This window comes from Linepithema humile, chromosome 5, assembly GCF_040581485.1.
Source record: "Linepithema humile isolate Giens D197 chromosome 5, Lhum_UNIL_v1.0, whole genome shotgun sequence".
NCBI lineage: Eukaryota > Metazoa > Arthropoda > Insecta > Hymenoptera > Formicidae > Linepithema > Linepithema humile.
The window spans coordinates 15081019-15101611 of record NC_090132.1 but is presented as its reverse complement, the minus strand read 5'-3'; the positions used below and the strand labels follow the sequence as shown (position 1 = coordinate 15101611).

General features: G+C 31.6%; 4 protein-coding genes across 7 annotated transcripts; 2 read left to right on the top strand and 2 right to left on the bottom strand.

Moving 5' to 3' along the window:
- The first annotated feature begins 287 nt into the window (after positions 1-287).
- Positions 288-6308, top strand: Polr1B (RNA polymerase I subunit Rpl135). 2 transcript variants are annotated; one of them, XM_012360374.2, is made up of 16 exons: positions 288-556; positions 1505-1837; positions 1945-2184; positions 2284-2606; positions 2683-2942; positions 3025-3267; positions 3363-3640; positions 3737-3934; positions 4030-4137; positions 4321-4497; positions 4578-4792; positions 4853-4991; positions 5068-5224; positions 5371-5624; positions 5761-5925; positions 6025-6308. In XM_012360374.2, the coding sequence occupies exons 1-16, from the start codon at positions 488-490 to the stop codon at positions 6226-6228; spliced, it is 3363 nt and encodes a 1120-aa protein (XP_012215797.1). In that variant the 5' UTR covers positions 288-487; the 3' UTR covers positions 6229-6308. The 2 variants fall into 2 exon arrangements, with proteins under 2 accessions (XP_012215797.1, XP_067211558.1); XM_067355457.1 differs by lacking the exon at positions 288-556 and adding an exon at positions 1134-1284.
- On the bottom strand, positions 6251-10667 carry VhaSFD (V-type proton ATPase subunit VhaSFD). Of its 2 annotated transcripts, XM_012360375.2 has the most exons (10): positions 10481-10667; positions 10208-10289; positions 9896-10085; positions 9556-9774; positions 8414-8518; positions 7711-7916; positions 7529-7613; positions 7045-7451; positions 6824-6937; positions 6251-6737 (listed from the first exon to the last, which is right to left on the bottom strand). In XM_012360375.2, the coding sequence occupies exons 1-10, from the start codon at positions 10536-10538 to the stop codon at positions 6644-6646; spliced, it is 1560 nt and encodes a 519-aa protein (XP_012215798.1). In that variant the 5' UTR covers positions 10539-10667; the 3' UTR covers positions 6251-6643. The 2 variants fall into 2 exon arrangements, with proteins under 2 accessions (XP_012215798.1, XP_012215799.1); XM_012360376.2 differs by lacking the exon at positions 8414-8518 and having other exon boundaries at positions 10481-10666.
- Positions 10668-12310: 1643 nt separating this feature from the next.
- Positions 12311-14975, bottom strand: APP-BP1 (Nedd8-activating enzyme E1 regulatory subunit APP-BP1). Its single transcript, XM_012360299.2, has 8 exons — positions 14783-14975; positions 14338-14502; positions 14077-14259; positions 13465-13960; positions 13257-13390; positions 12954-13156; positions 12676-12812; positions 12311-12608 (listed from the first exon to the last, which is right to left on the bottom strand). Exons 1-8 carry the CDS (start codon positions 14848-14850, stop codon positions 12378-12380), a joined length of 1617 nt encoding a protein of 538 aa, XP_012215722.1. The 5' UTR covers positions 14851-14975; the 3' UTR covers positions 12311-12377.
- Positions 14976-16117: 1142 nt separating this feature from the next.
- LOC137000009 (F-box only protein 21-like) lies at positions 16118-18970 on the top strand. 2 transcript variants are annotated; one of them, XM_067355499.1, is made up of 6 exons: positions 16118-16437; positions 16714-16974; positions 17077-17520; positions 17624-17766; positions 17865-18006; positions 18205-18970. In XM_067355499.1, exons 1-3 carry the CDS (start codon positions 16277-16279, stop codon positions 17255-17257), a joined length of 603 nt encoding a protein of 200 aa, XP_067211600.1. In that variant the 5' UTR covers positions 16118-16276; the 3' UTR covers positions 17258-17520; positions 17624-17766; positions 17865-18006; positions 18205-18970. The 2 variants fall into 2 exon arrangements, with proteins under 2 accessions (XP_067211600.1, XP_067211599.1); XM_067355498.1 differs by having other exon boundaries at positions 17624-17760; positions 18205-18849.
- The last annotated feature ends 1623 nt before the right edge of the window (positions 18971-20593 follow it).

The following is a 20593-nucleotide window of genomic DNA, read 5'->3' as shown; positions in this document are numbered from 1 at the left end:
AGAAAATTGATTGGTCCATTTCCTTATGCATTTGCTTATGGACCAATCAATTTTCTTATGCATATGTTTATGCGTTTATGCAAGTTTGTCTGGATAGGCCCTTAGTGAGCGGTTGTACTGGATGCATCCATTAGGTTTGTTCTTTATAGCTGAACTGGTTGCACTAGTTCAGAGTTTATCTTTTTCCCTCCACATTGGAAGGAGAAAGATAAACTCTGAACTAGTGCAACCAGTTCAGCTATAAAGAACAGACCTATTGTAGAATAGCTCTAAAGCTACACTTTACGTGGCGATATACATAACCTATATGATGTAGGCACATGGTTTATTGTACATTTATACATACGACGTTGCGAAGAGTGAGTGTTGTGTATATTTGAAATTGGCAAAGGGAATTATTTATTACTGAAAGTGAAGTTTTGATGAAAGTGATCGTGATTTATATTTTCTATATGTAAAGAATCTGTGTTTAAAGAAGTTTTCAAATATGTCAAACGAACCTAAATTAACAAATACGTCGCCGGACTTTGGCAAACCACCTGAGAATCAGAACGATGTAAATATGTATTTTATTAGTATAAAAGCTAAAATGAGAGAGAGATATAAGATTGAAATTACTTTTAAATTTTCTGAATAAATTTTTTGAAATACAATTTTATATAAATATCTTGGTATAAAAAATTAATAAGATTTATTATGTAAGAATTAAAAATTTTTTAATATAAAAGCACAATTTATATGCATAATATATATGGGATAAACTTCCGAAAAGCTATCACCTTCGATTTAACTGATTTTCAGCCTAAATACTTATTTTATCTAGTAAATAATGTTCCCAAATGGATTTTTGGCGCAAATGCCCCCTCCGCTCCCCAGTCCCCCTTAAAGGTAAAACTGTTTTTGTTAATTATTTCAGAAAGTATTCATTGTACGGAAAAAGTTATCAAACAAAAAATGAAATTCATAAAAAGCTCTACAAATAAGATTCTATACATATTTTACCTAATTCCAATATTTTAGTCGTTATTATCAAAAAACTTGTAAAAGCCCTCATAGAAGGGGTGGCATCCACTGCATCCACGCATATACTTTACAATGCGAAACGAGATTTCACATGGGTTTACGACTTTCTACGCAAAGCGTGATTCAATCCAGACACCATGTGTATAATTTTTTGATGGAGGAGCCCTTCTGCAGGGGGGTGGACACACGCCAAAAATCCATTTGGAAATAGTATTTACTAGATAAAATAAGTATTTAGGCTGAATATCAACCAAATCGGAGGTGATAGCTTTTCGGAAGTCCACCCATACTTTTATATTCTAAATTTATTTATAAAATTATGGTTAAGTTATATACATTAAGAAACAAAAAAACATTTATGTTTTAAAATTGGAAGAACTGTAAAAGCCAGTGGCTTTTTATCCATATGTATACATTATAATAATAGATTATCGCCGTAAGACTTAAAATGTGAAAAAATTAATTATTTTATTTGTTCTAGTTGTTGCAATCTTTAGGTGTACCCCACGTTGATTCTTTCAATTACATGCTAGAAGATGGCATTTTTCAAGGCATAAAAGACAGTACACCAGTGTATTTAACTCTCCCTAATGATGATAAGATAGTCCTTTGGTTGGATGATGTGCATATTTATAAACCTACTGTACCTTCTGGTACAATTGGTGTAAAAAATTGTAAAATATATCCGACAGAATGTCGACAAAGAGGTACCACTTATAAAGGCAAAATAACAGTGAGAATTGGGTGGTCTGTTAATGGTAAAGAACAAGAACCTCTTGAGAAGGATTTGGGAGAAGTTCCAATTATGATCAAGGTGAAATTGTACATAAATAATGAATAAAGTGGAATATGAACAATGAAACACAACTAACCTATCTGTTATATGATAGTAGATAATTTCATTTATATCGTTATTTGTAGTCTAATCGATGTCATTTGAATAAAATGAGTCCTGAGGAATTGGTTACTCATGGTGAACATGAACAAGAATGGGGTGGATATTTTGTAATCAAAGGATTGGAACGATTGGTTCGCATGTTAGTAATGACAAGACGGAACTATCCCATCGCTATCAAGAGATCAACCTGGAAAACTCGTGGCACACAATTTAGCGATTTGGGTATTTCTTTGAGAAGTGTTCGGGATGACAATACTGCTACTGTAGGTATTCAAATAGAATTTTTTTTTACAGACTATTTCTATTATCATATTTTATGACAATATTCTATTGTCATATTTTATATATGAATTTTCTTACAGAATAATACGCTGCATTATGTGACCGATGGTTCAGCAAAATTGGCATTTACTTACAAAAAAGCTACATATTACGTACCATTGGTAATGATGTTAAAATGTTTGATAGACGTGACTGATTTATATATTTATAAAGCATTAATTGCCGGTTATGAAGATGATCTCTATTACAATAATTGTATTATGAATATGTTACGTGCCCTGCACGAAGAAGATCTGCATTGGCACGAACAATGTAAAGCACACATAGGAAAAATCTTTAGAATAAAATTCACTGAATTACCTCAGGATGCATCTGATATAGATGTTTGTGATTATATTATTAAGTGAGTTTGAATCACATTAATTTATCTAGTTTGCGAACGTGTAATTTGCTACAATTCTTTTGTATTTTTCATATAGGCATTGCGTTGCCATTCATCTTGATGATCCTGCTGACAAATTTTATTTTCTTGTATTCATGACGAAAAAACTGTTTGCTTTCATCGATAATAAATGCGTCGTTGAGGGTGCAGATGCTGTGATGATGCAAGAATGTTTGCTAGGTGGACATTTGTATCTGCAAGTTCTCAAAGAGAAATTGTGCTCTTGGTTGGCAGGACTTAAATTTTATATCCTCAAACGTGCCAAAAGTGCCGGTAATAGATACACTTTAAACATGCGTAAGTATTTCGTCTATAACTTTGTAAGAATAAAGTTATCTTAATATATAGACTAATGTTTTTTCATTATACATCTATTTAGAAGAAATGTTGAATGTCACCAAAAACCGGAGCAACATTGACTCGCAAATGGAATATTTTTTATCTACCGGAAGCATAAAATCATCAACAGGTTTAGGTCTTATGCAAAGTTCTGGACTTACGATTATCGTGGAAAATATCAATAGGATGCGTTATATGAGTCATTTTCGTGCAATACATAGAGGCGCGTTCTTCCAAGAAATGAGGACCACTGAAGCCAGACAATTGTTGCCTGATGCGTGGGGTAATTAAAATCTTTTATTGTTGTATTTTTGTATCAGAAAACACGTTATACAGTTTAAAAAATGAGCAATCATTGTCGTTATTATATGTTTGCAGGATTTATTTGTCCTATACATACTCCAGATGGTGCCCCATGCGGGTTGCTTAATCATCTGACAATGAATTGTATTGTTACAAAACATCCAAATCCAAAATTGAAAGCTGCGATACCAATAGCACTGGTGGACCTCGGGATGGTTCCGTTATCTATCGCGGATAATTGGAAGGGTTCGTACACTGTAATGTTAGATGGGAAATTGATCGGCCTAATTGAGGACAAGATTATTAATAAAGTAGTGTACAAACTAAGGCTGCTTAAAATAAAAGGTCACGAAGTGAGTTTAGCGCGATACCTTTTCGAGTGGATTTAATTTATATAATTGTTATGTATTTTTTTATGTGTATATATTTGTGATACATTTTATCTTTAGGTGCCATCAACATTAGAAATTGTACTGGTGCCAAAGAAGAAAGTTTCAGCTCAATATCCAGGATTATTCTTATTTACTAATGCAGCTAGAATGATGAGACCAGTAATCAATTTAGCTACGCAAAAGATTGAACTTATCGGAACATTTGAACAAATTTATTTGGATATTTGTGTGGTTCCTCAAGAAGCCTACGACGGAGTAAGTATATATACATATATTTTTTCATTTTTATTAATTTTTGGTTTTTAAATTCATTATCAAATAATAACTTTAATTTAATTCTTTTTTGTTAGATCACTACTCATCAAGAAATAAGTCAGACAACTATTTTTAGCAACTTGGCTAATCTCATTCCATTGCCGGATTGTAATCAGAGTCCAAGAAACATGTATCAATGTCAGGTAATCTTTTGCTAAATGAGACAGTTAATATTGTTTGCTGCCCGCGTCCGTTCATTCCGCGAATACAGAGACGCCACAAAGACGATAATTTACAGAGTTTTAAGTCTCGAGGGCATGCGAACTGTGAACATTTTGCTAATATAACGATTGAAGTGCATCGATATTTTCTCAATAATTTTGCAGATGGGGAAACAAACAATGGGCACACCATGTCACAATTGGCAACAACAATCACAAACGAAATTGTACAGGCTACAGACGCCTGCTGCGCCACTCTTTAGACCAGTACATTACGATAAAATTAACATGGACGACTTTCCCATGGGTACCAATGCAATAATCGCTGTTATCTCGTACACGGTGAGTAGTATTATTTTGCTTGCGATGATTAAAGATGCTGCATTTACTCGATTCTACGTCATTGATCATCGAATGCGCAGGGATATGATATGGAAGATGCGATGGTTATCAATAAATCGTCGTTCGAACGCGGCTTCGGTCATGGATCGATCTACAAGTCCGAGTTTGTTGACTTGAATGACAAAAAGAGTTATTTCGCTCGAAATCCAGACAAACCTGAGCTCGTGAAAACGTTAGACGCCGACGGTTTGCCTATACTGGGTAACATGATTAAGGAAGGTGATGTGTATTATTGGTAAGTTCCTGTAGTTTTTATATCGTCGCAATTTGGAAACTTATTGACAATCTTCGACAGTTATTACGATGCTGACAATGGCCACTATGTTAGTGGGACATATAAAAGCTCGGAGACCGCTTACATCGACAGTGTGAAGTTGTGCGGCACATTAAACAGCCATGATCTCCGAAGGGCGTGTATTACATTCCGTATTCCCGTTAGTACAATTATACATATGTCGATAAGTTGCTTTTAAAGAAATCACATTTTCTTTATATACAAAAAATTTCCAGAGAAATCCCACCGTTGGTGATAAATTCGCATCAAGAGCAGGACAAAAGGGGATTCTGTCGCGGTTGTATCCCACCGAGGATTTACCGTTCACAGAAACCGGCATGGTTCCTGACATTATATTCAATCCTCATGGTTTCCCAAGTCGTATGACAATAGGTGAGTTGGCGAGTACATTTTGCCGAAACAATATAGTAACAATGATCTTGATTTATAAAAAAAAATTAGTTTTCTCACAAGAAATTCTTTAGAAATTACGCGATTGCCACGAGCAAAGCGATAATTGTAATTTTCCATTCTTACAGCTATGATGATTGAAGTGATGGCTGGGAAATCGGCAGCTGTACACGGATTGGTTCACGACGCCACGCCGTTTCGGTTCGACGAGGACAACACAGCTGTAGATTATTTCGGGAAATTATTAGAGCTCGGTGGCTATAATTATTTCGGTTCCGAAAGAATGTATTCGGGTATATACGGATGCGAGATGACCGCCAGTATTTTCTTTGGCATTGTCCATTATCAGAGATTGCGGCACATGGTCTCGGATAAGTGGCAGGTAGTTGGCTTACGTGAATATTTGGGCATTATTTTGATTTAAGCTCTCAAATTTGTCTCCCTATGTATAATTTGATAAGAATTCCGTTTGCTGTAATTTATAACGAAAACAGGATAAACGTATATCTCATTTTCAGGTAAGAAGTACTGGACCGATCGACATGCTGACAAGACAACCTATCAAAGGTCGTCGACGCGGCGGTGGTGTTCGATTTGGAGAGATGGAACGAGATGCCTTGATCTCTCATGGTTGCTCGTACCTTCTTCAAGACCGCCTTTTCCACTGCTCTGATAAAGTAACGGTAAGCGACAAGATTCTTTACAGTTCGCTGTACTTTTAGTTGTATCGCCAGTACGCACTGGTTAAACACTACCTGTTCGTGATATATATTTGTTTACAGACTTTAGCATGCGTGACATGTGGGTCACTGCTCAGCCCAGAATTAATTGTGAAAGGTAAAAGCGACAACGACGACGCAAAGTGTCGTTTATGTGGTAAAGAAGACTCCATAAGCGAGGTCGAAATACCGTATATCTTTAAGTTCCTTGTAACACAACTAGCTTCCTGTAACATTAACGTTAAATTGAAATTTAGAAAAATTTAAATAATCGCAACATTATATCATGTATGTCTGTACATATATATTTTTTCAACAGAATAAAATTTTATTTTTACTTTCTAACATTCCATAATGTATTCTATACGTAAAGCTAAAATATTAGAGACGATGGAATTTTTTACATCAAGGTTTTTACATTTATATAAACCTCATTTACGATGCAAAACATCCATATCTACGTAAGTCTAATATTAAATATATACATAACCCGAACAATAGTTATGTTAAAAAATTAGATTGCACAAGAGTAGAATCGATTCTGTTATATCTTCTCTTTTTTTTTACAATGGGATGGAAGGGAATGTAAATATTTCGAATTATCATATCATACACGAACTATAATACTCTTATACTTTCCGCAGAGCAGAAAATTTATATTTTATACAAGTTGTGCGAGTGTTTAAGCTTTTGCTGGCACTTGTGTTCCAGGCTTACTGGAAGGTGCTCCGGATGCACCCGTTTGTTCCTTCTCTAACTGTTTCCCAAGATACTCCCTAAAAGATGGAGTAAAAAAATTAAATACTTACAAAATTAACACATAGACATCAAATAATAATTATATGAAAATGTCGCAACTTACCAATTATGTACCATGAGTTTTTGTACAGCAAGAAGGGCCTCATATCTGACATTAGGATCCTCGTGCCCGAGAAGCTGCATTACACGCTGCTTTCCACCAAGTTGTTCAATTATGCTGAAATATGCGGACCGTTATTACAAAATATTACAGTTGTTATATAATTTCAACAAATGCAGAGTAGCGTAAAACAAATGTGCTTATCTAAACATAAATCAACGTACTGCTTGCCACGCGGATAGTGGCGCACATATTCGCCTATATCGAAACTGGCAACACTGAGGACGAGTGGATCTTTGCTGGTCTCCAGTAGATGCACCAGAATCCGCAAGAGTTCGTAATTTTTTTCGTTAAGACGACTGGCGTTCTCGCGCCAGAATTTGCCCGACTTGTGAACGGGAGACCATTCCAGACGACCGGATTTAACCTCCGTCGAATATTCGTCGAATGAACTTAGATCCTGCACGGACGCTTGCAATTGATCGTTAAGAAACTCGATATCATCGGAGATGTCTTCGTCGTCGAACTTTCGTTGGCATAATATCGAAAGTTGCTTCAACACCTTGCACTGCACCATAGCGATGCAATGTTCTTTAGCGACCTGTCCATCTTCCACTTTTTCAATTAAATTCTAAAATTAACGTAAAAAATATGAATGACGAGGTAATCTTATATTACATTTATTTTTCTTCTGACATTCCGACTTACTCTGAATACCGCGAGTATGATACGTGTTACTTTTTCTTTGACTGAGTCGCTGAGTATATCAGCAAGAATGGGTATAACATTGAACCTGCAATATAATTACAAAGTTAGATAAATATAATTATATTAGACATTATGATTAATTTTAATAAAATGTATGTCAAACGGGGGAATAAGTTACTCACTTGTTCATCTTTTCCGCCAACAGAGGATTGAAAGTAAGTACCCACAGGCAGAAAATAAGCTGATACTGCACTTGGAAGTTCACCCTTCCAGACAGAACACTAAGAAGAGTTGAAATTCCGTCGACGGATACGAATGCAAAGCGATATTCATCTATACGAAGCATCATTTGTAGACATCGTGCCACGGATTGAATGTACTCATTGTTCTAAATAGAATAAATAATGTATATTTTTATATGTTCCTTGCATTAAGTTAAGAAAAACTAAAAAAATTGTCTCAATGATGAATTTGTCTTTAATTTAGAGGAGAAGCGTTTAATTGATGTGTTACTACATGCAAAAGTACATGCAAAATGTTTCAGTACCTTAAAAATGAAAGATCTAGCATCTATTAAGAAAAGTGAATTTTATAAGTTTGCAGTCAAGGTTTTAAGGAATTTGCATTCGCAAATGTGACATTCACATAAAACAGGATCTTATGAAACCTAAACCATGCATATTTACGATTAAATTTTACCAGCCAATTGTCCTAAACATTAGGTGATACTTTTTTTTAGTGTGTGTGCGCGAGATATCACCAACACACACATCCTGATGATTTATTAACAATTTGTTTGTTGGCAGAGTATGATTTAAAAAAGTACTTCATAATTTATTTATAATAATGAGCTATAATACTATTATTAGTCGTTACAAAACCAACCGGGTTGAGTAATTCATGCAGTTCATTGGCCTCCTTGGCCTGATCCACAGCAGTATCTTGTTCTAGTCCCGCATGCAAGTCTGTGTGATCCTGCAGGGCATCAAACTAAAACCCCATCACACTTTTTTTATCTATACAAGATCTATTGTAATTTGAAGAGATTTCTCAGAAATTCTCAAGCTTCAGTCACTCACAGGAATTTGACACCATTTGATATGTTTTATTTTGTTAGTTATGTATATACTTAATTCATATGACTTCTACAGATTAATAATTATAGATTTAACACCATAGAACTTTTATAATATTAAAATTATAACAATTAGGGTTACCCATTGGATTAGTATTTTACAAGTGTTATTTGTAAAACAACAGTATTGTAAGTAATATAAATAAGCTAAATTATATATAAAATTGTTATTGCACTAATGTTAGTGTAATAAATAAAGCATTGAAATTTTTAGTAAGTTATAATTTTTCCATTAAAATGCCAACTGAATATACAGCGATTCATATATTTATTTACATGCTTTCAGATATTAAAAATATTTTTTTATCTTTCTTTTCTCTTAATTTTGTGCATATAACTATTACTTACTCTATGGTTAATATTTATTAACTCTTTAACTTGGAGAAAAGATAACAGAAACATTTTTAATATCCAGAAATACATGAATAGATAGAAGAATCACTATGAATTTAATATGCATGATTATTTTTATAGAAACCATGACCAAACATGATAGATTACTAAAGCAGGATTACTAAAGACATTGCATGCAGTATACTTTAAGAAAAACTTTGTACTGTGCAAAAAGCAAAACAATAGTAATTGTACAAGTAACTATATAGTAAACACAATGCAACTAACTAAAAACAAACTAATCTTAGCATTTAAACATAGATTACTTGTCTGCAAGATAAATATATTTTTTCATATTATTTTTAAAAAGATTATTCAGAAAAAATGTTAAAAAATAAATGTAAAAATAACTGATTAATTATTACTACTAGCACAGACTGTAACAAAAATCAAATTATATAATTGATACAATATATAGATCTCATTAAATTGATAACTATTTCAAACCTTTCTGCAACTTGCAATCCATTATTGCAATAATTTGTCAAAGCAAACTCACGCTAAGTTTCAGTTGATCCTTGAGCCATGTCAAATAAAATTGTAGATCAGTTTTTTCCATGAGATCATGACTCCAGCAAGCTAACTTGGCTATAATGCGCGATGTCATATTCATTATAAAACCATCTTGCCGATTCAACAAATTGAGGAATGGTCCCCAAACTGATTCTCGTTTTCGAGTAGAATGCTCACGGAAGATTTCCACGCGACTGCGATCCTCCTATCAACAATATTACGTTACTTTTATACTGGCATAAAGAATAAACTCTATCAAAAATATTGATAAAAAAATTTCATTTATTTCATTAAATAAACAAAAAAAAAAAAACATGAAATTATACCTGTAACATGTCATCAATCATCGTGAGGATATACTGAATTGTCTGATCCTTTGAAACATGACCAAGCAAATTAAGGAACGTTTTAGCTGCCTGATGTGGATTCTCTGATAGCTTACTTTCCCTTGCTTTAGCATCACTTGTGTCAAAAGCTGCTATAAAATCATAGTCTTCTTTCGATATCATTTGTGATCTAAAAACATCAAAAATTATCTTATGTACTTTCTAAGAATACATAATCTTCTATAAAGCTTTGCATCTTTAAACGATATACGCATCTCACTGGGCTATTTAAAATAATTTAAAAGCACTTACTGCAAATATGATTGCCAATTAATTCGTTGGTTTCTAATATCAGCAGCTTGTTGTTGGAGCACGCTTGTAGCTGCCAGCATATCTAAAAGATCACTTGAATCAATGTCTAAATATTAAACATAAACTGATAGACAATAAAATAATGTCTATTCAAACCAGCATTTGCAATAATGCCATACATAATTGTTAAACAAAACAATAAAAACAGATTTCATTACTGGGAGGGGCACAATATCAAATAGACATTATCTCTTAAGCGATGAGCATAATTACCAATTTTTTCATCTGGCAGCGTTGGTATCATCTGTTTGATATTCGCACGGTCCACCATGATTATTGTCAAAATCTCACGCTAGCTTATATGGAAATAATTTCACTCGAAAAATTTGACTTCCAATCCTTCTCGCAACCCTTGTCTCTTCAGCTGTTCGATCACAAGACCAATCAACTACCAACCTAATAAAATTGGAATTGTCTCAACTTGAAGAAATTGAATGTTGCTAGATGTGCTGAACAGAGACGTATATGCGGAACAGAGTCTGGCGAGCAAATTATTTCGCGTTACATGTTATTTATGAAAAAGTAATAAATTAATGTCATTTTTTATTATGCTTTAGATACTAAATTATAAGATAATTACATATTGAAACATATTATTAATTTTTTTAAAGATAAGATAATTTAAATAATTTTTTGAAATCATCAACAGAAGGACAAATGTTATTCTTTTTTCATACGACTCTGCATTTTACTAGGATTACGTTAATGCGCATGCCTGAAAAGCACGAGTTCTCTATCTAATGGCTAATTTTGAGGAAGCAGTGCAAAAATTGAGTAAGTTGATAATGGTGGGAGATTTAATTTCGTACATAGTAATAAAAAGTAACCATAATCTATTATAAATATTAAAGCAATTAACGATTCTCTTAAAATCAAATTATAAACACTGAAATTGTACTTATAATTTGAATTTGAGAAAATTAAGCTGTAATAGTGTTAACTTTTATGAAATTTGAAGAAAGTTTTATGTTTTTGTTTATAAAAGTTAGCTTTGTGTATAATAGATTTTTTATGCTGTTATATAACCTAAAATTATATTTATTTTTAATAATAAATTGTCATAAATTTATATGTAGAATACATAAGAATTACATAAATAAAAAAGATAATGAATACACTAGTCTAAAAAAAAATTTTTTTTAATTATTTTGAATCAGACAAGGTGTTTCTTAGAAATTTTTGGATGCTGAAAACGAATGCGATGCCGCAAACTAAATTTCACCAGCACATCAGGTTTTCAAAATAATTGAGGTTTAATATGTAAAAAATGGGTTTCTTTGCGATATTACATTTTTTTGTAAGAAAGGTTAATGTTATCTTGAAATTCTGATCAGAAATCATGAATGTATCTCGTTCATCCCCTATAAAATTTATTTTTTTAATTTCGATATCTTACTTTTTAACCATATTATGAAGGATTAAAGCTAGGAGCTATTTCTAATATGGGGACGCGCGCGCACGCGCTCCTGAGGCTCCTTGTTTTAATCCTTCATAATATAGCTACAAAGTAAGGTATAGAAATAAAAAAAATACATTTTATAGAAGATGAACAATACAGTCATGATTTCTGATCAGAATTTCAAGATAACGTTAACCTTTTTTACAAAAAATATCAAATATCGCAAAAAAAAACTCATTTTTATATATTAAACCTCAATTATTTTGGAAACCTGACGTACTGGCGAAATTTAGTTTGCAGCATCGTTTTCAGCATCCAAAAATCTATAAGAAACACCTTGTTTCCAAATAATTTTTTACTGTAAACTAGTGTCATTTTCATTTTGATATATTGAACTAGAAAGAAACTGGAATACTGCATTTATAAAAAATGCTTTATATACTTTAAATCTACAATTATTTTTTAAATTTCCATTCCCTCTCCTTTTTCCTATTTTTATCTTGTGATATTTTTTTCAAATTTGAAATTATATGGAAGACAGTGTAATACAGTAAGACAATGAGATAGAAATAAGATAAATATTTTTTACCATTTTAGTTTATAACAATTAAAGAACTCATAAAATTATAAAATAATAACAAATATAAGCTATAAAATTGTATTATTATTTTAATGAATATAATTATTTTTTCATATGACAGAATTTATATTTTAGAAAAAAAATGTTCCAGAATTCGACGTAACGGCGTCGTAAATAAAGGTATTATGAATGGATTTATATTGATTCGTTATAAGTTTGATAGTTTCCTGTGCTGCAAGACCACCTAGAAACGCTGAAACGGAGTGCAATTCTGCACCACCAAATCGGCAAAATTCATGCACATAATCATCCTTGGCTAGTGGTCCGCATCCCCATTCACTTAATAATTTTGTAAGGCATGTCTGTAATATAACTCAATTGTAAAGACTGCTGGCTTATTATATAAATAAAAAAAAAGATAAAAAATACCTTAAGCTTTACGATGTCAGGTTCCACTTGATCATCAAATTCACCTGGATATGAATTGTACTCTGCTTGAAATTTGTCCACTCCTCGAAGCATAACGTAATAAATCATCATACTCTCTGGATTCTCTAAGTTTTGAACTAGAAAAGATATAGAGTCATTAGTATATACTTTGAGATCAACAACTATTATATAATTATATATTAAAAATAATTTATAATAAAATTATCAACTTATAATAAATTATAACTTTGTATATTTCTGAGAAAAAGAATTATTACCTATGATATTTGTATCAAAAACTTTAGGATCGTATTCATCTGCAATACAAGTTCCGTTCTCTACATGAATATCAGCGGCATGTCTGCAGAACAATTTGACATCCTTCTCCAAAATTGAATCAGATGGTCTTCCCAGTTGACGTAGTAACTGCAAAGTACGCCGCCATACAGCTTCCACATCTGCTGATGCTTGTTTATGATATCTAAAACAAATTAAATGTTAGTTTATGATTATAGATTAATGGATGGCATAAAAAACGTATTTTGATGTCTGTACGATTATTATTTTAGGAAATATCATACATTTGTTGAAGTGTAACATATTTTTCAGTGTCCGCAGTCATGTCGGGTAAAGCACCCTTAAGTGGTAATAATCCTTTTCCTTCATTATCAACGAAATCACGTACTGCTTTTGCGATAATCCAGAAAGAGCTACTCTAAAATATATTGATCAATTTAAACGCACATTTTTCCAAATTATATGTGAGATATAGAGTTGTTTCATCAATACCTTTGCGGTTAAATTAATGCAACGATCATCGTTTAAAATATTCATAACGCTATCAGGAATATCGCTCACTCTTATACATTTATTCACAGCCTTCATAGCTTCTTCAAAATTTTCTTCACTATTGGACGAATCTTGTTCATCGCGTCTCATGCCATTTTTTATCATCTTTTTAAGTTGCAGTTTATCTTTATAAACTTTTGGTAAGGTACCGTGCTCTAAAATCCACTTTTCTAAGAATTTGTACAAGATAACTAGATATGGTACATGACAATGATCCTTGAAACTCATTTCATCCAGATTGATAGAATCTAAGTACTTCTTTAAACTATCAAATGGTCTATCTAGACGCAGGTCTAGTGTTTCATTGTCTGGATGTGTTTCTATAACTGTATGCTCCTTCACTTGAACCCGCATATATGCAATAAAGCCTATACTCTTACACACTATTAGAGGAATATTCAGTTCCCAGAGTCTTTTTGACAGAAGAACCAATGTTCTGAAAACATTTTCAAGAGAACACTTATTACTATATTTATATCAATCCTGGAAATATGTAATATATGTATAACGCTTTTTTTACACAATATATTATTTAAATATTAGATCTCTTACTTTTCGGTCAATGCAGTTGCTACAACTACAGTAAAGTTATTAAAAAAATCTGGACTGTTAGATAAAATTTGTTCAGGTTCTTCATCAATATAATCACCCGTTACATCTGGATTCAACTCCAAAAGCATTTGAGTGGCTATTTGTGCTCTAGATTTTCCAATACTATCTGCTTCTAGAAAAAAGCTGATTCAAATTTATTTAATATATAGCATTAAACTATGTTTTGATCTCATATGGTGTAAAATAATGTTATATACATACTTAGCTCCAATATCTTCATCGGTAATCTTTTTGCCATCAACTATAGTGAATGCTCCAATACCTGGGAGTACTAGCGATTTCAATATCTCTGTGCCAAGTCCGGTAGCATTTATGACACAAACATGAGCAACTTCTAAGGTTGCTTGACCATGATCACCCCATAATCTACAATGATAAACATTATGAATTACAGTGACAAAGAAAGAAAATATAACTAGAATGGCAACATTATTTATTTGAATAGAAAATAGGAAGATACATACAGATATATCAGATACAACTAAAACTATCGTGTCACTTGAAAAAAAGTAAGGATATCTTAAGAACATGTAAGTGAAGTGACAACATTATTCGTTTAAGCGGAAAACAAGATGATATATAAGATATATAAAAATTATTAATCATAATTATAACCTTCAAATATTATAACTATCGATTAACTTACCTCAATTGTCTATCATATTTCCGATTCTTTTCAGATTGTTCGGGTGATTTCGACTCAGGAGATGCCATTGCAAAGATGAATTTAAAATAATGATGTAAATAATGGCAGGAAGTACTTCGAAATGCACATCACACGAACACAACAACGGTATCCACGATTTTGACCACTACTCACAACAGTGTAGCCAAATTTGGCCCGGTTTTTCGCACATGCGCGACGCGACAAACGCAGTGAGGTGTTTCAGTCTAGTAAAAAAGTATACCATATGGTACCCGTTTATTTAAAAAAATTATTATTTTCTGAAAAATTAATAAAAAATAAAATATATTTACATATATTTATATTTACATATACATATACATATACATATTTACATATACACATATAAGTGTTACCTAATATTCTTATAATATATTCCTATAATATATTCCTATAATATAATGGCTGCGTTCCGTAAAGAGCATATGCGCGCATGTATCTATAGTATACGTAACGTATACTGTAGATACATGCGCGCATATGCTCTTTACGGAACGCAGCCAATATTTAATATATATTCTTGTTCCTAATATTTTCTCTATAGCGCGCAAGATCTAAATATTACATCAACAAGCGGTGTTCACTGAGCATTAATAAACGGTTTTATTTCAAAACAAACATGTGTTATAAGGAAATGATTTAGTTCTTAAAAGTAAAGGTCTGATAATAATGTAAAATAAAAATAAATGTTGATTTTATTATTCTGAAAGAAATACTTTCAAAGAAAGAAAATCATATTTTTAGAAAAATAATTCTACAATACTTGAAATAAATAAGTTTTTTTATAGATATACATGAATTTATCAAGCAATATGATTTAAAAATATAAAAACATAATACATACTTAAAATGTGATCTAAATGTTTCATCATTGTAAGCTGATATAACATTTTTAATGTAAATTTGCAATCGCGGATTAGTGTTGTTATAGAGCGTATTTGGTCAGTAACTTTTTATATTTTTCTACATTTTTATAATAACCATTTTGATCTTCAGTATCATCAAATATTTCAAATAACATTGGTGTTGCAAATACTATAATTAATTTTTCCTTATCTAATATTTTGATACTGCTTTTATTCGCTTAGTAAGATCAAAAGAAACGGTTATTGTAAACGTCGCTTTAGCACTCACAAACCAAAAAGAACGATTGAAATTAGCGCTTATAAGCGTAAGCGCTCACAGCACATGAGCATCCAAAGGAAACGCAGCCTATGTATAGAGTTCATTGGCCTGGACAGAAAACACGTGACCAAAACTACTGTAGCAGTTGGTCATTTACGGTCACGTGTTGTTTACCGCTGAAATTGAACGTTAACGTAAAAAGGCATCTTGAGTGACATGTTTGCACATTTGTAAATAATACGAAATTAGTTGTACAACAATTAATAACGGACATACTTGCCGTTATTGTGAATTTCAGGCTCTTTCGTACTTCGCTGAACTGTCTATGCAATGGCTATAATAACGGACTTACCCATTGATGTGATTATTATCATCTTGTGCAATAAGAGCATCAGCTTTAAGGATATTATGAGTTTAGCTCTTTCATGTAACCAATTTTACAACTTATTAACCACTGACAATGCACTTTGGCGGAAGAAATTTTATCAGAGGTATTTTTTCACATTGGTTTTTATGCACACAAGCTTAATTTATCTTATTCGGGATGCAAGTTTAGTGATAAGCAAATATCTTATTTCATTTGCCTTGAATAAATTTTCTATTTTAGTCAAAATTTGAAATGTATAGTAACGTTTGTTTTAAAATTTTTATTTCTGTTACAATAACCTAATCTGGTCTGTGTAATTTTGGAAAATATAAAGAAACTGTAAAATGTGTAAAATTATATAACTTTGAAAAATGACATGTATTTTTTGTTTTAATTTTAGATGGCCTTATCTAAGAGAAGAATATGACGAACAACTGTGCCTAGAAAATAAAGGTTTTCTTGAACATATAAAAGCAGGTGTAAAATCTAAGAAAGAATTATGGCATTATATGTCGCTGATGCCAGAGAAACACTATGACGATGATTTTGGTGTTGACTTAAGGGATTTTTATTCACTGTTTGATCCAGTTGAAGGCGCATATTTTATGAATTATTATTTCTTTGTAAATGAGCTGATAAGGTTGCTTACAGAATCTCCAATGTAAGATTTAACAAATTGTTAATACAGCAGATTATAACGCATTTATTGCATATTTAATTTAGAAAATATTAGATTTTAAATATTGTATACAAAATGTTTTAGGGAATCCGATTTGACACAAAGATGTTGCGCAGAGATGCTTCTTTTATTCCTGCAGCGTTGTCATTTAATAGACAAAATGGACGAATTTCTAAATTATCCTCAGAAACAACAGATTTTAGAAAAAGCAGCCGTCATTTTAGCACAATGGTATCAACCTTTAAAATATGTGTCTTGTATGTGAGTACGTCACTGCATAAGATTGCAGAGCAGGTATTGGAGTGCCTTCGAAATGATTATCCTGCGCATCCAATATGCTCAATATCAGAAGAGCAGCTTTCCTTTTGGGAAAACAATAATATCGATGACAATCATTGGAATAGCATAGAAGGAAGACAGATTATAGAGTGTCTTTGTAAAGTTTTATATAATTTAGGTTTTTGTGGAACTACATTTTGCAAATATTGGGGTACGAAATACATTCTCGAATACTCTTGTATAGATTGCGTAAGTTATAAATTATAATACATTATGAATACTTAACGTTGTTAGCGCAGTTCTTTGCTTGTTATGTCACAATATTAATATTTTTTATTGTAATTTGTGACAGGTTTTACAAGATAAAATTGGTACTACGGTAATTCTGGCAACAATATATCACAGTGTGGCGAGAAGACTTGGAATACGCTGCGATATAATATTCCATAAACGTACTATTGACTACTTCTTATGTTGGAGAGCGAAATAGTATAAGTATAATTTTAATGCAAGCCTAAATTTTCATTCTTATCATATTTATATATATATATATATATATATATATATATATATATGTTTTTTTTTTATCATAGTCATACCACGAATCTCAAAGAAAAAGAATGTTTTTGTATTGACTTCAGGCGTAATGAACAAACAGTGAGTACAAATTACTGCCCTATAATTAATAGTGCAGTATATGGTATTGATGAGTATACGAAAAAAAGTCCTGTAAAGGTTAGCAGTTATTTATATTTTATAGTAATAGTTAATTAACATAATAGATAACAGAAAATCAGTTGTAGATGCTAGCTAATATGTGTTATGTCAGTATGGAGCATGTTTTATTAATATGATAATATTAATAATAGAAGAAAAAAGAATAAAATAAATTTGCAATCTTAGCTTTGCTTATGTCATAATCTTTATTTCAAGGTGATGACATATATGAATACTGATTTGTATTTAGAAACTGAAAACAGAAGAATTATGACACCATCGTATCAGACATTACGGTTTCTAATAAACGAGATAGACTTGTAATTGAACAACTAGGTCTCATATATGTACAGCATCAGACGGATTTATTCAATCTTATAGTTATGTTGCAGAAGTTTCAGGTACCTTGATGGAAATATTTTTCTGAAAATTTAACGAAATTTTGCTGAAATGTATTTGAAAATTTCTCTCAATTGACCCCATTAATTAATTTCATAAATATTTCAGCAATTTTTCATTAAAAAGTAACAGTTTTTAGTTTAATTCGGTAAATTTCATGATAATTATCTCAAAACTCTTTTATTACTTTTCAACAGTATATTTTAACTTTCCTTATATTTCATAGTATTACATTAAATTTTCATACAGAAAATTATGATTCATTTTGAAATATATTCAGTAATTTTTCAAAAACTTTCATTTTACTTTTCATTGATTTCATAGTACTTTCAGCAAAATATTTCCATCAGGGTATGTATAAATAAATGTGTGCATAACATATACACAAAGAATTATGTATAAAAAAAATTAATATAAACAATTTTTTTGATTCTCATAAAATTTTCTTATTTTTTATAACATTGTTTTCTTACACTATACAGGAAGAAATTAATGTCAGAATGAAAATTTGTATTATGTTCATATAATTTTTTTAAAAATCCAAACATTTTTGTTGCATAAACATGTTTCTATATAAGTATACCTTTAAGTAAAAGATATTTTCAAATAAATTTCATGCTTCGATATTTCTGCAGGATAATTGTACTAACTCTGAGGAGACAAGATGCGCTGAACAGTTGTTGAATAAATTTAAAAGTCATATATATGCAGTTACGGTTTGTAATTACCGCAAATTATATATGAAATATCTAATTTACGTAGTAACCAAATTATTTAAAGTATTTTATTGTCTTATAAACAAATTATATAATTAAAAATGATGAAATAAATGAATTTATTATTTAATATATTTTTATGAAATTAACGCATGTAAAATAGATGGGGCTAGTAAACGGTGTAAACTAGAGACCCTTTAATAAGAGACTGGTCAACTTGACAGTTGCAACCATGTTTCAGCAAAATTCTGCGAGAGAGACAGGAATATATACACTAGAGATATATACTCTAGTGTATATACTCTATGGGCGGTATTCATAGTCCGTTCTTATATTCAAAATTGTCTTAAGCACGGACTTATATTCGCTCTCTTCGTCACACATAGATTGTGTCTGACAAAGAGAGCGAATATAAGTTCGTGCTTAAGACGATCTTGAATATAAGAACGGACTATGAATACCGGCCTATATACTCTAGTGTATATATTCCTGTCTCTCTCGCAGAATTTTGCTGAAACATGGTTGCAACTGTCAAGTTGACCAGTCTCTTATTAAAGGGTCTCTAGTTTACACCGTTTACTAGCCCCATCTATTTTACATGCGTTAATTTCATAAAAATATATTAAATAGTAAATTCATTTATTTCATCATTTTTAATTATATAATTTGTTTATAAGACAATAAAATACTTTACTAGAGACTCTCTAGTGTATATATTCCTGTCTCTCTCGCAGAATTTTGCTGAAACATGGTTGCAACTGTCAAGTTGGCCAGTCTCTTATTAGAGGGTCTCTAGTGTAAACCACGGACTAAGGAATAGAGGGACGGTGCACAAGCTGTACCGGGGAAGCACGTTTGCGGCGGGGGGGGGGGGGGGGCCATATTCGTTTAGTAATCACCACACATAGAACTCACTATTTGCGTATATGTGAGAAATAAAAGTCAGATCCTGCGCACAATAAACAAAATAGGAAATAGAAATAGAAATAATTATTAAATATTAGAAATAAAAAATTGGAATTATTTATTTTAAAAATAAAAAGAATAGAAAAAATTAATGCATAAATTAAGAAATAAGAATTGGAACTAATTAATATATTTTATTCTCTTGTTAGATGTAAAATAATTTCTCTTTTTAATATTAAATGTTTATTGCTATTTCTAATATTTTGTCTACTGTATGCAGAGCCTCAGAGTAATAAAAGTTAAAGTATTTTATAAAATTTATAGTACAACAATAATAAAACCGCCTAATCTCTTTACGCTTGTCACTCGTTATGTCTAGTTAGGAACCACTACACGAGTGTAACTAAGGCACTATAAACGTGAGTATTCTACCGTCTGCTCTGGTCTCCGCCATTTCAGTTTCGTTCCCCCACTTTTTGCCCTCTTGCCTCTATCGCTGAGCTGACAAGTTTATGATTAGGTTATGGTTTCTAAGCTGCTCGAACTCTGTATTTGCGTGTATCCGACTGTGAACAAAAAAAAAA

Bases quoted from the DNA above. Each gene is read 5' to 3' on its own strand.
- Polr1B (XM_012360374.2), top strand. From the start codon at position 488: ATGTCAAACGAACCTAAATTAACAAATACGTCGCCGGACTTTGGCAAA. The intron at 2,185-2,283 runs GTAGGTATTCAA...ATTTTCTTACAG, and splicing joins GGGATGACAATACTGCTACT to AATAATACGCTGCATTATGT. The intron at 2,943-3,024 runs GTAAGTATTTCG...ACATCTATTTAG, and splicing joins TAGATACACTTTAAACATGC to AAGAAATGTTGAATGTCACC.
- VhaSFD (XM_012360375.2), bottom strand. From the start codon at position 10,538: ATGGTGGACCGTGCGAATATCAAACAGATGATACCAACGCTGCCAGAT. The intron at 7,917-8,413 runs GTTGGTTTTGTA...TATTCTATTTAG, and splicing joins TGCATGAATTACTCAACCCG to AACAATGAGTACATTCAATC. The intron at 6,938-7,044 runs GTACGTTGATTT...CGCATATTTCAG, and splicing joins CACTATCCGCGTGGCAAGCA to CATAATTGAACAACTTGGTG.
- APP-BP1 (XM_012360299.2), bottom strand. From the start codon at position 14,850: ATGGCATCTCCTGAGTCGAAATCACCCGAACAATCTGAAAAGAATCGG. The intron at 14,503-14,782 runs GTAAGTTAATCG...TTATCATTGTAG, and splicing joins AAATATGATAGACAATTGAG to ATTATGGGGTGATCATGGTC. The intron at 14,260-14,337 runs GTATGTATATAA...AATTTGAATCAG, and splicing joins GATGAAGATATTGGAGCTAA to CTTTTTTCTAGAAGCAGATA.
- LOC137000009 (XM_067355499.1), top strand. From the start codon at position 16,277: ATGGCTATAATAACGGACTTACCCATTGATGTGATTATTATCATCTTG. The intron at 16,438-16,713 runs GTATTTTTTCAC...TTTTAATTTTAG, and splicing joins CGGAAGAAATTTTATCAGAG to ATGGCCTTATCTAAGAGAAG. The intron at 16,975-17,076 runs GTAAGATTTAAC...AAAATGTTTTAG, and splicing joins TTGCTTACAGAATCTCCAAT to GGAATCCGATTTGACACAAA.